The following is a 15,887-nucleotide window of genomic DNA, read 5'->3' on the forward strand; positions in this document are numbered from 1 at the left end:
TTTGGGTGACTGGGAACCCCTGGGCCCTGGAGCATGTGTCTTAGGTATGATAATTTAGCATCTATCCTCTGCGCATAAAGTGCGATGGTGTTGGAATCCTCTGGACTCCTGCACAGGAGACAATCAAAGTTTCAGAACTTCTGTCGAGGGGGGTGTTTCAGTTACAGCCTCCGGGGCTGCAGATTATTTCCATCAGAGTCCAAATGACTTAATGGCTTTCTCACCCCCGCCCCGCTCCTACACACACAGTTGAGAGTAACTGTCTAAGCGACACCAGTGCAAGACCCGGACACGCCCCATCATGGCCCAGCGGCACACCTCCCCAGACCGCCGGAGTCGTTCCCGTTCGATCCTGGGGGTGGGGGTGGGGGTGGGGATGGGGGTGGAGGACCAGGTGCGGTGGCTCCGCTCCCAGGAACTGCAGATTGGGGCGGGGGAGCCAGGAAGGACAAGAATCTAAATCTTGCATGGGAGCAGGAGGCGTGGGGTCTCCATAGAGGACGCACAACAGCCCAGAGCAGAATGCGGTCCCCATTCCCGCCGAACTTCAGCAACCGCGAGGAGAAATGTCTGCCGCGGAGGGCGGAGCGCGGTGGGGGCGGAGCTCGACCAAGGGGTGGAGCTAGAGCGTGGGGGCGGAGCGAGGATGAGGGGGCGGAGCGAGACGGTGGGCGGTGGGCGGGGCTACAGCAAGGGGAGGAGCGCAGACGGCGGACGAGAGGCGGGGCTGGGGTGAGGGGCGGAGCGAACACGGGGGCGTGCCCGGCCATCCGGCCCCGCCCCCGCCGCAGGCGCGCCCGCCCCGCCTTCCCGCTCCCCCCCGGCTGCAGAGGCGGTGGAGCGCTGAGAGGGAGGGGAGAGCGGGTCACGACGTTGCCGGGGCGGGGATAACCCCTCACGTGGAGCAGATGAAAGGGCCGCGGCGCGACGCCCGGGGGAGCCGAGCAGAGCCTGCGACCCACAAAGCCGCCGCCGCCGCCGCCGCGATGGGGCTGTGAGGCGTCCGCCCGCGCTCGGTCCTCCGCCGGCCCGCGACTATGCCCGGCCGCGCCCGCCCTCCGCGCCCTCCCGCCGCAGGACCATGAGGCCGCGCTCGGGCGGGCGCCCAGGGGCCCCGGGCCGCCGCCGCCGCCGCCTCCGCCGCCGCCCCCGCTGCCCCCGCGGCCGCCGCCTGCCGCCGCCGCCGCCGCTGCCGCTGCTGCTTGGGCTGTTGCTGGCGGCCGCGGGGCCCGGCGCGGCGCGGGCCAAGGAGACGGCGTTCGTGGAGGTGGTGCTGTTCGAGTCGAGCCCGAGCGGCGACTACACCACCTACACCACCGGCCTCACGGGCCGCTTCTCGCGGGCCGGGGCCACGCTCAGCGCGGAGGGCGAGATTGTGCAGGTAGCTGCCCGCCGCCCGGGCCCCGCGCCGCCGCCGCCACAAGATGGCTCCGGGGGCTGCGCCCGCCGACCCCGCCGCGGGCTGGCGGGCGGGCGGGCGGGAGGGGCGGCGAGGAGGCCAGCGGCATCCCTCCCTGGCTGGCGGGCGGGACGCGGCCTCCAGGGCGCCGCTGCGGGGGGCGAGCGCACGTGGGGGCTCGGCCTCCTGTAGGTCCGGGGAGCGGGAGGGGGACCCCGGGTCCGGGCACCCACGTTGGGGCAGCCGCCTCGGGCCGTTGGGGCTTTCGGTTTGCCTCAGGTGGAAGTCCCGGGAACTACCTGTTGAATGCCAACTTCGGAAAGATAAGTGATGAAGGATGGGGTGGCTTGTTCCAGGTCGCAGGCTGTCCTTCCCACCCGTGCATGTTCTTTTGGGGAGTAGCCAGCCTTGTCTGAGGGGCTGCACAGCCTCAGGTTCTCCCCTGGAACCTGCCGCCAGCCTCACCTGGGCGCTGACCCTCCTGTGGGGTTCTGGACAAGCAGCGGCGGGAGGAGAGCAGCGGGAGCCCGCCGAGGAGTGGGGATCGCGGGTGCCCTGGAGTGGACGAAGCAGGCAGCCCTCGCTGCGTGCCTCAGATTACAGAGGGTGGGAGGGAGGCAGCCTGCCCGCACCTCGGCCAAGGACTTCTGCAGAGGGCCTGCAAATCGGGAGACGGGGTCGCTCACTGACAGGGCCTCCACCTTGCTCCAGATGAAAGAGGTGTGCATTCCAAAGGCTAGGGAGAGCTAGCTTTAAGCTGACCCCGCTCTTTCGAGGAGGAACTCTGAGCCCAAGCCCCTGCAGATGGTGAACTGGGTAGATGCCTTCCTGCTTCGGGGCTATGATTTTATCAACTTGTTAGTAGACAGCCAGCGCACTTACTGCGGTTAATATGCGTGCCTGGGAAGGGGGCGATTTGAAACGGTTGGCTTGTCTTTGAATCTTTTGGGGGAGAAGAGTTGGCTGCAGGGCTCTAAGCTTTGGGCCTTGTGCACTTCACTCTTGGATGAGTTATGAATGAAGAGAGGGGGACCGAGTGGAATAACTGCAAGCAGCCTTTCCTTTCCCCTCTCCTGGTGCAGACTCAAAGCCCTGCATGGTTAGGACAGGGAGCCCTGCAGCTTGGCCCTTAGAGGTGTGTCCTTACATCCCTATCTTAAACTTCTGCAGGATGAATAGAAGGGAAAACACATGTTGTCTGAGTTCTGTGACTACATATATGTTAAAGGATTTTGGACATTTTTTTTGTATAATGTTATAACTACAGTCTTTATAAGATTTAGAGACCATGGTGTGCTGAAGATTCCTACACATTTCATTCGCAACCTTCAAGCACAGTTTGAATCTTAAAGCTTACTCGTTGTGACTCCTTGTTTCTCTTTGAGGCTTTCACTGTGGCCTGATGCCTGTAGAAAATATTTGATTTACAGCCTTCTAAGAGAAAAGATGTTTTAACGTGGCACTTCACTTTTTGAAGGAGACTTTTGAAGTTTGCGATTTTTATCTGCAGTGTTTTTTAACTTGTACTCTTTCTCCCTGGTAGTTTGTCTGGCGAGCTATCCGTTATGAGTAGTGCTGTGCTTTGGAGATAATCTGGGGTTCACCATTTAATACAAAATTAGCAGTTTAAACACACCATTTGTAACTATTTTATCCTTGTGAGTGGAGAGATAATGTGTGAATTTGGCAGAAGGAATCTATTCTCTTTTAAAACTTTTTGAAGTGCTTATCTAACTCCTTTGTAGTCCATTAGCCTCGCCAAAAAAAAAAAGTCAAGTTGCTAAGTAAAGAAAGATGACTTAAATGGTATTTAATAAGTTTACCTGTTAAGCAATCACTAATAGGTGTCCTTAATTCCCTTATAACTGCAGTAACGCTGGTGAGTTTATCTGAGCTGTCTGAATAGTCATTTCTTGGTGTTCTCACTCTATATCTTTGATAACTTTATTGTGAGGCCTACTTGCCAAACCTCTCCGTGTGCACAGAAGGAGCTCAGCGTGGCTTCTAGGGCTGTGTGTGTACAGAGGCTGGCATGCTTTTATTATTTCTTCGAATACGGTTGAGTGAAGGAACTGGTGTGGCCCGTCAGCCCTGAAGAAGGTTTTTGTAAGGAAAGCTGATGTTTTAGGACTGCTGAGAGGGAACGTCACATTTTGCATGAGAAATGAGAATGTACAAGAAACAAATTGGTGTTCAGCTTCAGATTAATCAGGTTTTCTAAGTGCCCTTGTTGAACTTTTCAAGCCTCCTTCTATTTACTATCTTGAAAAAGCTGCATAATTTGCTATTTAATATTTTATGGTCTTCAGAGGAGAGTTCATTTTCCTTTAACGGAACCTAAATAGTAGCCCTTATAGGATTGCTTTTGTTATTTCCCGTGGGATTCCGCAGCTCTGTTGTTCATGCTTTAGGGGAGAAAAGAACCGTTTTGGGAGACTCTCTCCTTTAAGAATTCTAAGATAGGAAATTGGTTTGTATCACTGATTTTTTCCCCTCCTTGTTGTATGCAATTGAAGTATGTGTGTGTGTATGTTTATTGAGTAGATACCTTATCATAGTCTGGTTTGCCCAGATACTCCTAATTAGAGTACCTGTTCATTCATCTGCATGAGTTGGAGTAGGGGGAGGCCTGGTTAAGAAGGGTGTGTGTGTGTGTTTGTGTGTGTGTGTCTGTTTGTGTGAGTGAGAGAGAGAGAGGTATTCAAACCTTCGGATTAGTCACAGGAGTCTTGGTTCTCTCCTTGTGCATTTTAGGCTTAAATAACTTTCCCAAGGTCATCAGTGTGCTCTGGAAAAAGAGAGATTTTTTTTTTTTTTTTTTTGACATCTTCATCTGTGAAAGTTGTGGAAACAATGTGTCGCTATGAAATGCTATTCATTACTTTTATTATCTTATTTATTCATACAGTATTAAAGCCCATTTGCTTTTAAGTGTCAAGCATACAGTGTGAATGATGAAGTAATTACACTTCTCCCATAGTTCTGAAGTGTGGAACTTTAAAGGGTTCTTAGACATATTGATACATATTTCATCTTTGAACCAATTTGTTGCTATTAATGAGATCCTTATCTGAAACTTTGAGACTTGGTTGTTCAACTCACATGGTTAGTGATGTTAAATAAAGGCCCAATTAAACACTGGCTAGGGGTATGTGGATTGGTTAAGCAAACAAAGAAAATTTGCATAGAGGTGAAAGATTGTTTCAAAGTGGAAATGCATCTTTTCCCCTCTTGAAGTCAGATATTTGGAAATGCTTGAGAAATTCATTTGTAGAAGAAATCTGAATGGTAGGTTTTGTGTAACTTTAAAATCGGCCTCTGTTGGATCCTGGGTTAAGTGTTGAATGGTCTTGAAAGCAGAGCTTGCTGAGAACATTTAAGAACTAAGCCAGTGGGACTTCCCTGGTGCAGTGGTTAAGAATCCGCCTGCCAATGCAGGGGATGCGGGTTTGATCCCTGGTTCGTGAAGATCCCACATGCCACGGAGCAACTAAGCCCGTGCACCACAACTACTGAGCCTGCGCTCTAGAGCCCGCGAGCCACAACTACTGAGCCTGCGTGCTACAACTACTGAAGCCCGTGCGCCTAGAGCCCGTGCTCCGCAACAAAAGAAGCCACTACAGTGAGACGCCCGCGCACTGCAAGGAAGAGTAGTCCCCGCTCGCTGCAACTAGAGAAAGCCCGCTCACAGCAACGAGGAGCCAATGCAGCCAAAAATAAATACATTTATTAAAAAAAAAAAAAATCACTAAGCCAGTGCCTTTAGCCATGAGGGGTGAGAGGAGAGCTGAGTGGTGGGTTAGAAAGGCTGAGTGAGGTCCTTAAATAGCCAGTGTTAACTAAGGGTATCAGAGAGAATAATTTTAGGAAACTAATTCCTCTGCCTTGTTTCCCTGTCAGTTTGTTTCTGCAGTTTAGCGTTTGATCAAACACTTTCTTTTCATCTCCATTTTAAGTTAACTTAACAGGCCTGCCTCTAAAAATTGACTTGGCCTAATAGAACAATTGCTTGCTGACAGCTGACCTGGATTTACACAAAAAGGGACTGCTGACTGTCTTGTCAGAAGGGCCTTCATAGGTTAAAACCAAGCATTTGATTTTGGGAAAAACATTAGGGCTGTGTTTTGTGACCTTGTAAATTCTTAGGGGCTCTTATTTTCTGTCTTGTTCTCTGAGATGCCCTGGGGGTTACTAATACAGCTCTGTATGGAGATGAAAATGGGAGTGGGAGGTAAGTGTGGGGTCTGGAGACTAGAGAGGGTGGTGATGGCTTCCATTTAGGAGCTTTTATTTTGCACCGGGCACTGTGCCAAGCACGTCATGTGTTTGCTCATCTAATCATTACTTTAACATGGAATCAACAATTGTTGTTAACCCATTTCACAGATGAGGAAACAGGTTGAGAAAGGCGATTTGACTTATTCAACCTCACACATCTAGCGCATGATAAAACCTGGGTTGAAACCCAGGTCTTTCTGGCCCCTTGCTTCCTATTATCGCCAAATAAATAGGACTTAGCCGGCTAGGTCTTGACATTAATTCAAGTCTAATTTTTTTTTAATTTTTAAAATTATTTATTTTATTTATTTAATTTTATTTTTTTGGCTGCATTGGTCTTAGTTGCAGCATGCGGGATCTTCGTTGAGGCATGTGGGATCTTTCATTGCGTTGCGGGCTCTTCGTTGTGGTGTGTGGGCTTCTCTCTAGCTGTGGTGTGGGTTTCTCTCTAGTTGTGGTGCTGGGGCTCCAGGATGCACGGGCTCAGTAGTTGTGGCGCGCAGGCTTAGTTGCCCCATGGCATGTGGGATCTTAGTTCCCCGACTACGGATTGAACCCATGTCCCCTGCATTGGAAGGTGGATTCTTTACCACTGGACCGCCAGGGAAGTCCCAAGTCTAATTTTTAACAGTCTAGCATAGGGGTTCTTAACCCGAGGGACACAGACTTCCAGAGAGGGCCTGTGAACCCCTGAAATTATACACACAATCCCGTGTATGTGCACTTTAATTTTCCTGAGAAGATACATAATTTTTCCCCTTGGTGGGTTCTGTGATGCCCCTCCTCTCCAAGAGGAAAAAGAGAAGCACTCACCTAGTACCTGTCATCAAGTAGTGCATCACTGAGGATTTGAGTGGCGTGAGTTGTAGAGAGGTCTACAGGTTTATGTGTCTCCATCGAGCATGTTCATTTGATAGATTTCTACCAAAGCCCTATTCTGTACCAGATACTGTATTGCTGTTGTCTTCTGGAGTTAACAGTCCCTTATAGAGCCAGACATGTGTGGATAAATGATAATTCTTCCCAACTGGGTTTCCCTACACAATAGAGCCCTTGGTCCTGAAGGCATCCATTGTCTCTAATGGATTAACTTCTCTCCTGTGCATCTATCTGATAGTAGTTAAATGCATCATCCTTGGGAGAAGTGAGAAGATAGTCACTCCAAGAATTTTGTGCATTTAATATCGAATCACTGTGTTGTGTACCTGGAACTATACTTTATACTTAAGTTAAAAAAAGAATTTTCTGCATTTAGCTGGTGAAGGGCAAGAAGGTGAGGCTCAATGCAGGGTGTGAGAGTGCGAAGTGCAGATGTGTGTGCCTTTGCAGTAATTCACTGGAAGATGAAACGGAGTGTCCGTCGATGTTGAAATGCCTTAAGAGCAACTCCTTACATCTTCCTTGTGGACCTGGGCACAGGCCTGTTTGTTTTTGTTCATCCCTGGGTCCCCGGTGCTTGCTGCTTAGCAGACACTCACTATTAGTGAATGAATGATGGATTCAGAGTGGACACCAGGCAGGCAGTGGGTCTTAATGGGCTTGGATTAATTGATGAGAACAACGTCATTTGCTTTGGCTATACATTCTGGGATTAGCTTTCCTTTTTGGTTGTTATTTACAGAAACTTGCTTGATTCGATGCAAAGAATGGTTCTGGTGGACCCACTGATATTATAATACCAGGTTGTATGAAAGTGACCTGTGTGTGTGCACATATTCAGGGGCAGGGTACCTGACATAAAGGTCTGAAGGCGTGCTTTTCATGGTAAAACACTGATTATTGAGAAAGCCCTAATGTGGACAGCTGTTACGGATGGACAGACACATGGAGAATAGTTCACAGCCAAGCCCTAGTGTCCCTGGGAATAACTATAAAGGTTTGGTATTCAGAATCATCATTAACCTGAATACATGTCATGTGAAAACTTTGCTTCTTGATGGCGTTTCCCACGTCTGGACGATGTGGATTTGCAGTTCATGACAAAAATGACTTTTAAATCCATCTTAATAATCTGAAGAACCAGACTCAGCCCTTTAATGTGTTCGATAAGGAGACCAAGGTCCAAAGAAGTGAAGGGCCAGGGCCATGTGGTGAGGTAGAGATGACCTTGGAGAACTGTCTGGGTCTCCTGACTTCCAGGCTTGGGCCTTCATGTCATCCTCAGCTGCACCTCGGCTGAGTGTGCCAGGGAGAGCCAGTAGAGAAGCGTGCTTTATGATCAGGTGTATAATTGGGGAAAGCCAGACCTTCTAAATCTGCACATTGGGTTTAAGTGGTTGCTTTTCTCCTTTAATTTACATTTTGAGTCTCTCAGTTTTCCTCTGTCAGAGCTTTTAAAAATAGGTAGTAATGATCATATGCTTCTGCATGCCAGGCCTTGGGCACAGTGCTGTGCTTACACTTAACGGACGAGGTAAATGGGATGCCCCGGGTTTTCAGATGAAGAAACTAAGCTCAGAGAGGTAAAGTCACTGAGCAGGTCGGTAGCAGGGATCAGATTCAAACCCAGGTCTGTGTGATCTAAGCCGTTTCTGTTTTTACAAGACTGCTTCACTTGGCACTTTCTTCTGCTTGGGATGAGATTATGGCAGCTGATGGTGGAATTTAGAGTCAGTAATCCAGACTGATGGACCAAGAAATGAGTCTGTAACTTCAACTGAGAAAACCCTCTGCTCTTAGAGATCTCTTCTCTCCCTCCCTCCCTCTCTCCCTCCCTTCCTTCCTTCCCTCCCCTTTTCTCTCTTTCTTCTTTTTTTAATCACGCAGTCTCATTCTACCTTGTTTTTTCCACAAAGAGCCATTCTGCCAAGGTTGGGAAGAGGGACCAGTGGCTTGAGTACACAACTGTCGCTCCGTGGCACGTCCGTTGGTTTTTGGCTTTGGGAAAGTTGGAATGGCCATGGCGCTCTGGCATTTAAAGGGATTTCTGACGTGAGACACACCTCCTTCCTGTGGCCAGCTTTTTAGAGCCATTTCGGAGCCTGCATGGCTTTCTCCAAAGAGGCCCCATCCTGTGTCCATCGCCTTTCTTACTTTACAGTCTGTATGTTCCCTGTGATTTGAAATTTGATTTAAAAGATTGTAAGAACCTAAAGCTGTGGCTTCTCCCTGCTCATGCCATCCTCCTGGCTGTTAAACCTTCCCGTAGGTCTGCATTTCCGCAGTGGACAGGCATTCATTGCTGCCTTCTGTCCCCCAGACCCTGTGCGGGGTGAGGCGGCAGGTGGGGATGAGTGAGACACTGGCCTTGCCTGCAGGCAGCTGAGTGGAGGGGGCAGACAGCGTGCCAACCACAGGTCCTCTGGTGGAACACACCTATGGGATACTGAGGGTACGCCTGGCCCAGGTGCTACGTGTAGGCCTGGGCAGCCCATTCTGAAGAAAAACGTCTGTAATGACACAGTACATGGATTTGCGCCTTCTGGCCCTTTCTGACTCATTTTTACCTACCTTTGAGGTTAAAGCTGATAACCCCTTCGTGGAGACGTGCCTTTATACCTGTCAAACAGGATGGGGAGGCCGTAAAGAGTAGAGGTTCTTTGTTCCATTTGCAGCTTGAATGAGATGTTTTAAAATCTGACTTTTAGCGGCTCTGTTGACTCATGATAGTGTGAAGAGAATGAGGTCAGCTGGCCTATTGTGGTTCAAGGGAGAGCGTTTTATTTTTATTACCCTTAAGATGTGTTGTAAGACTTGATATTAACCCCCTTCTTTCCCCAGCAGCCAGTCTGTTATGGTTGTTTAGAAACTCAGTGTGTAGAGCTGATTTGGTGAAAACAGACTTTGATGATTCTAGAAGTTTCACGGGGGAATTTATGTTGGAATGGGGACTTCTGGTCTCCTGGTGTAGAAGCTGCTGCATTTTAAAAATAGGAGAGTAGGGGTGGTGCTCGATTAGGTGTGTGTACGGGAAGCCATTCAGTGCTGTAAGAATTTAATTAAAACTTGATTTTCTACTTAAACTGAGTACCCTAACTTGTCAGCAGACATTTATTGAGTTCTTACCATGAATACAGCCTAGAGAAGAAACATATACACCCACAATACAGTTTGTGATTTACAGATGTCATTTTCATGATTTCTCCCATACATATTTGGGCAGTTGAATTAGCTGCACTTAACAGAGGAAACCAGGGCTGAGAGTGTAAGTAAGCTTCTCAAGGCCACAGAGCTGGGATTGAACTTGGGTCACTTGAAGACAAAGCTCACTGACCCTCTTGCTTAAGGACCTGGGTGTATTTTGATACAATTTGGGCAAAAATGTTAGAATAGATTCATTTTACATTACTTCTTGTCAGGGCCAAAATTTCTTTAAAAAAAATCATCTAACTTATTTTTTAATTATAAAAATAATACATATTGTAGAATACTTGGAAAATACAGAAAAGTATGAAAAAGAAAATCAGTCCCGCTGCCTACACATACCTCTGTTAACCTTTTGTGTTTTGGTATAGATTTCCTTTCTTTTTTTCCTATGAGCTTGGAGGGATTTTTAAGAAAATTGGAAAAAGCATTACATAGTGTTTATAACCCTTCATGTACCTTAATTATTTTCCTCTTACTAATAAATGCTCTGAAACATTTTTAGTGTCTTGTTTTTCTTTAATATAAGTAATGCTGTGAGGAACATCTTTTCTCTGTCTCTTGATTGTCTTCAAAGAATCAAGTTCTAGAATTGGGACCACTGGGTCGAGAGGTACATAAACGTTTTTCATGCTCTTGTTATGTATTGTCAGTTTGCTCTGCAGAAGAGTGGATCTAGTTTACACTCCCCAACCAGGTCAGCACACGTGTTTCCACACACCCCCACTCACAATGGGTAGTATCTGTTTCTTAAAAAAAAAAACAAAACCTACATCAGAAAACAATTTCATAAAAGTGAAAGGCTATACATTCCTATCACTTAGTAAGTGGTAAAGTACTGGCTTTTTCCCTCTGCCATGAGGATCTGAGTTATGACCAATGTCTGCATCGAAGGGAAGGTACCTGGCGTGGTACCTGGGTCCCTCCCTTGTAGGCGTATCTGAGCACAATCCAGGAGCTGCTACCCTAGCGTTCTGGGCAGGGTCATATCGGCTGGCCAGGCAGATGGCCATGCTCAGAGGCCTAGAGGCGGCCTCAGGGGAGGGACCACTGTGCTGTCGGCACACCCCGTGGCAACTGATTGTGGCCCAGGTGGGTGCTGCTGCACTTGATGTTTTCTGCCCTCTTTCCCTGTCCTCTCATTCAGAGTGACGCCGTCAGTTTGTGGTGGGCAGAGATGCATTAGAGCCAAGCACCAGACCGTCAGGGTGCCTCCAAACAGCAGGCCCATGGGCTGAAAATGGCTTCCTGCTATTTTGTTTGATCCCTGTTAAAAAATCTAGAAATTTTACATAATAATCTGGAGCTTTGGCTCTTCTTGAAAAATGAAAAGATCTGGCAACGTTGGGCCCACATTCCCACGTGGCGACAGCCTGCCCCAGTGGAATAACAGCTGCCCTCTTCAGATGGGACACAGGCCCCAGTTTATAAGCCTCTGTTGCAGTGCTGCGGCTTGCTGCGCACACTGTAACGATCCTGTGTCTACCAGTGCCTGGGCCCTGTGGGCATTGACGTTTGCCATCCATTCTATCGCTGGAAGTTCTGGAGCTGAAAGCTTTTAAGTTGCGCTTGGCAGGTCTCTGTTCTCTCCTTTCTCGGCCATCTGCGTGTCAGATGGCCATTAGTGGCTTTATGACACTTCACCGGACCATGTGAGCCTCAAGTTCTGCTACCGGGGAGGGCTGCACCGGCCCTAGGGTGACCAGAGTGTTCTCTTCACTTTGACACAGGGGCTTTCATTTTCTAGAGCCATTTGGCCTGTGCCTTCATTATGATCTTTGTCCCTTCTCTCTTTTTGCTCCTTGGTTTCTTTTGACTGCGAGAGTCCTTGATTGAGCTGGAGGGCACCCTGGAATGCTGTGGCTCTGCTCTCCTTTTACAGTGAGGGCACTGTGGGAAGGTTCCTCAAGCCTTTGGTCACGAGAGGAGCTGGGGTTAGAACTCGGGTCTTGGTGTTCCCAGGTGCTGGTCTTTCTAGAGCGGCATCCCACTCTGATGCTCAGGTTCCAGCAAATCTTCCACATGCTTTAGGGGCCCCCATGAACTTTCACCCGTATTATCTTGTTTCATCCTCCCAGCTAGGAGCGCCTTCCCTGGATTCTACCCAGAAGGCTGTCTGCTGTTCAGGTTGTCCCGGTTGCCAAGGCTTGTCCCACACTTGACGTAGAATGCTTTTCTTTGTACCTATTGTATGCTTTTACTTAAATGCATTTGACATTGTGTGTTCAGCACCTTTATGCGATTTTTGGAACCATCAATGGGTACTCAGCGACTTGGCATCTTTTCAGAAAGTGCCTCAGTCTTGGAGTAGGTGGGAAGCAGGCAGCTAATGGCATGTAAACAATGTTGCAAGCTTGACTTGCAAAGCCATTTCAAAATTTAAATCAAGGTAGCTTGTGGCCAAGTCAGAGGAAATGAACTTGTTCTTTCCTTGCTGACCTTACTGCTTCATGCCAGGTGCTGCCTAAGCATCTCCCTGCCTCACAGTCTCACTCCTCCCAGCAGTTCTTCCCCTCCCCATCAGATTCATCTTTCCAAAGTAACCTCTGATCTTGTCATTCCCTTGATCAAAATCTTTCAGTGCCATCCTGTTTACTAGCGAGCTGAGCACAGAGATGGCCTGGGATGCGGGCCTGGGTCCTGTGTGTTCCTGCCCTTATTTCCTGAATGGGTCCTGGGCTTTCCTCCCTCTGTGCCCTTGGTTTTGGATTGCCCTTCTGCGGGAATATGTTTCTATGCCTCCACATTCCTGACCCCCACCTTTGCCCCCTACCCTCCTATCCTCTCTCCCAATGCTTTCACCTATGGTCAAACTTCCAGCTCTTCCCATCAAGTGTTTCAAAGTTATACTGGTGGGTTCCTTCGACTGAAGCACTCCATTTTTCACTTCTCAGCTGGTCTTCAATACCTTATTCTTTGTTTTCTTTTCCCCACAAAATCACAGCTCCCAGCAGAGCGGGCTTGTGTCTTACTCACCCCCCTATTACCCTGCAGTAAAACTCTTAAATATTTACTGAGCTGAAATTCCTCTAGATAATGATACTTTGGGATAGGGTAGTGATGGAGATGTTAGTGTAGCCAGAAGAAGACTTGGCTTTTTGAGGGAGAGCTTTCTGTGATTGTAGAAACAATTCACAAGACATGGGTATGTCCTAGGGCTATTCCAAGTAGTTGGGAATGGACCAGACTCTGAAAATAATTTCACCTTGCCTCTGTTCTCCAGGCCTGGAAAAAGGAGGTGGGATCAGGACGTAGCACCATCTGACTCCTCCCAGGCTGGCGTGTGGCTGCCTGGGTGCAGTGTTCAGAGCATGCTGGAGAAGAGACATCTCAGCCTGACAGTAGACTTTTAGGGGGTATGTTTTATTTAAATATGAACAATATTTTGGTGTCACTTAGAAAACTGGCATTTTGGGGAATAGTAAAAGTTACATGTAGTTCCAGAATGACCCATCCTTACTTAAATTTATACCATATTGTTTCCTCGATCCCCCTCCCTCCAGCCTTGGAAGTTCTGGCTGAGCCTGTGTTTAGGTGCTGGATGGGAAGCAGTTTTAAAGGACTACAGTAGTATTTCTAAAGAGACCAGCAGACTGCAAGTGGAAGAAATTTAGATTTCAGTTTAATGAATGTGATTTTCTACTCTTTAAGGGCCCCACTATAAGCATTTGGGAATTATTAAGTTATTGCTTCGTTATGTACATGTTGGCATGTTGAAATTTTTTTTGGTTATTGTTGCTGTTTGTTGTGGAACAGTGGTTATTATATGGGTGCTGGGGCCTCCAGGAATATTTCAGAGTCTATCCATGACGTGTTATAGTTCACTTGTACTAGAGGGTTGTCATGCCTTTTCACGGCATGTCCACTCCGGAAATGTTCCAGTGCCCATCAGTAAGTGTCACCCTCACTCAGGGAGTTAAATGAACAGCTAATGTGTAGTTTTGAAACTTTGGAGTTATTAGGTTTAAATCTCTAGGACACATATAAACTTGCTTGGCATTAAATGTACCGTATGAGTGATTCAAGTTCGAGAGGCAATTTTTGCATTTCCTGACTCTTGTGTTTAAATTTGCAGTCTCAACATTGCATCACCGTAGGATTTCACATTTAATGAATATTTATGTTGAGCCGAGTTCTATACGAATGCGATGGTTTCTGACTTGATTATAGCTTGCTGTGTGCTGTGGCCAGGAGTGCCCTACAGACAACAGAGCTGGCACACGTCTTAGCAAGCCAGGCCCTGGCGGATGTGGTTAGGGACCACAGTGACTGGTGCTCTGGTTGCCATGCCAACCTTGTTTTTGGAAGGGGGAGGCTCTGAAACAGCAATGGGATGGGGGTAGAATAGTTTTGAATATTCCAAGTGAAATTATTCCATATATGTGTTCCTACAAGAAGATGTAGAAAACTCTAGAATTCTTACAACATGCTCACATGACATTAATTTTCTTAATAATTAATTTTTAAAATTTACTTAGGCAAGGCTGTTTTAATTGTCCTCTTGCAAACTTGTCTAAGTTCACGTATGAATGTCTTCCCTACTTGCTGCAGGATAAATAAGGAATCTTCTGTGTCTTACTATTTACAAACCCTCCCACCTCCTGCCAACATCCCTTGCCCTCTGGTAACTCTGATCCAGTGATGGCTGATTGGGGGAGGGGAAGGGAAAGAACAGTAGGCGGGATGGTTGGGGGACTCCCCCTCCCCAGCTCCTTATCCTCATTCCTCCCTACTTCCCATTTCAAGAAGGCTTATCCTCTTCCCTCCCTGATTGTGTATATTCAGCAAAGACCATGGTGGCAGGTGCCATCACCCATAAGTGGGATCTTAGGATGCCCAGCTCTCAAGGTTTGGCATTCAAGAGCTGAGAGAGGAAGAGGAGTGATGTGTCTTGGCATCCAGCACTGGAATTCTGTCGACCCCTTTGCATATGGTATCCCGCATAATTAATTCTGTGGTGCTTGGGGTTGTGCAGTGAAAGGTCCAGAAGGGAATTGATCAGGCCTGGTAAGCCAGATAGGAGCCCCGGATGGCAGGATGGGATGGGACGCTTGGGCACCATCCTCTGTCCTAGAGCCCCTCTACAGAAGGAGACCCGAGCCACTGGAGGCTGGGCTTGTGCAGCTTCAGTAGCTCAGGCAGTCCCATGATGTAGAGGGCCTGTCCTCAAGGCTCATCTCACAGAAAAGAAAGCACCCCACCCCTTTGTAAATTTATTTATTTATTTATTTATTTATTTATTTATTTTTTTTTTTTTAAGGATTTTCTTATTTATTTATTTATTTATTTATTTTTGGCTGTGTTGGGTCTTCGGTTCGTGCGAGGGCTTTCTCCAGTTGCGGCAAGCGGGGGCCACTCTTCATCGCGGTGCGGGGACCGCTCTTCATCGCGGTGCGCGGGCCTTTCTCTATCGCGGCCCCTCCCGTCGCGGGGCACAGGCTCCAGACGCGCAGGCTCAGCAATTGTGGCTCACGGGCCCAGCCGCTCCGCGGCATGTGGGATCTCCCCAGACCAGGGCTCGAACCCGTGTCCCCTGCATTAGCAGGCAGACTCTCAACCACTGCGCCACCAGGGAAGCCCTATTTATTTATTTATGGCTGCGTTGGATCCTCGTTGCTGTGCGCAGGGGCTACTCTTCGTTGTGGTGCGCAGGCTTCTCACTGTGGTGGCTTCTCTCGTGGAGCACGGGCTCTAGGCACGTGGGCTTCAGTAGTTGTGTCACACAGGCTCAGTAGTTGTGGCCCGCGGGCTCTAGAGCGCAGGCTCAGTAGTTGTGGTGTACGGGCTTTGTTGCTCCTCAGCATGTGGGATCCTCCCAGACCAGGTCTCAAACCCGCGTCCCCTGCATTGGCAGGCGGATTCTTAACCACTGCGCCACCAGGGAAGTCCCTGCCTTTGAATGAAGACTTACTATTTCAGAAGTAGATGCTGACCACACATCTAATCGTTGCTTGCTGACTTGGAGTCGCCTGTGTGACTCCCCAGTAGATTGTCTCATCTTCAGCACAGGGCTGGTGTCTCAACCTTTTAACATTTCCCCACTCCAACACAAAGGGTCCCTCTGTGTGAATTAGGAAAAGCTGTCCCTTCCTTAAGATACCTGGCTTCTGTTTGCCATAATGTGGAT

The 15,887-nt window shown here is 48.4% G+C and overlaps 1 protein-coding gene across 1 annotated transcript in view; it reads left to right on the forward strand.

Annotated features, from left to right (window-relative positions):
- Positions 1-850: 850 nt before the first annotated feature.
- ZNRF3 (zinc and ring finger 3) overlaps positions 851-15,887 on the forward strand; it is a 146,367-nt gene continuing 131,330 nt past the window's right edge. Inside the window, exon 1 of the mRNA XM_057526534.1 lies at positions 851-1,381. Coding sequence (XP_057382517.1) covers positions 1,082-1,381 — 300 coding nt within the window. The 5' untranslated portion in view covers positions 851-1,081. The remainder of the gene's footprint in view (positions 1,382-15,887) is intronic.

This window comes from Balaenoptera acutorostrata, chromosome 13 (genome assembly GCF_949987535.1).
Source record: "Balaenoptera acutorostrata chromosome 13, mBalAcu1.1, whole genome shotgun sequence".
Classification (NCBI taxonomy): Eukaryota; Metazoa; Chordata; class Mammalia; order Artiodactyla; family Balaenopteridae; genus Balaenoptera; species Balaenoptera acutorostrata.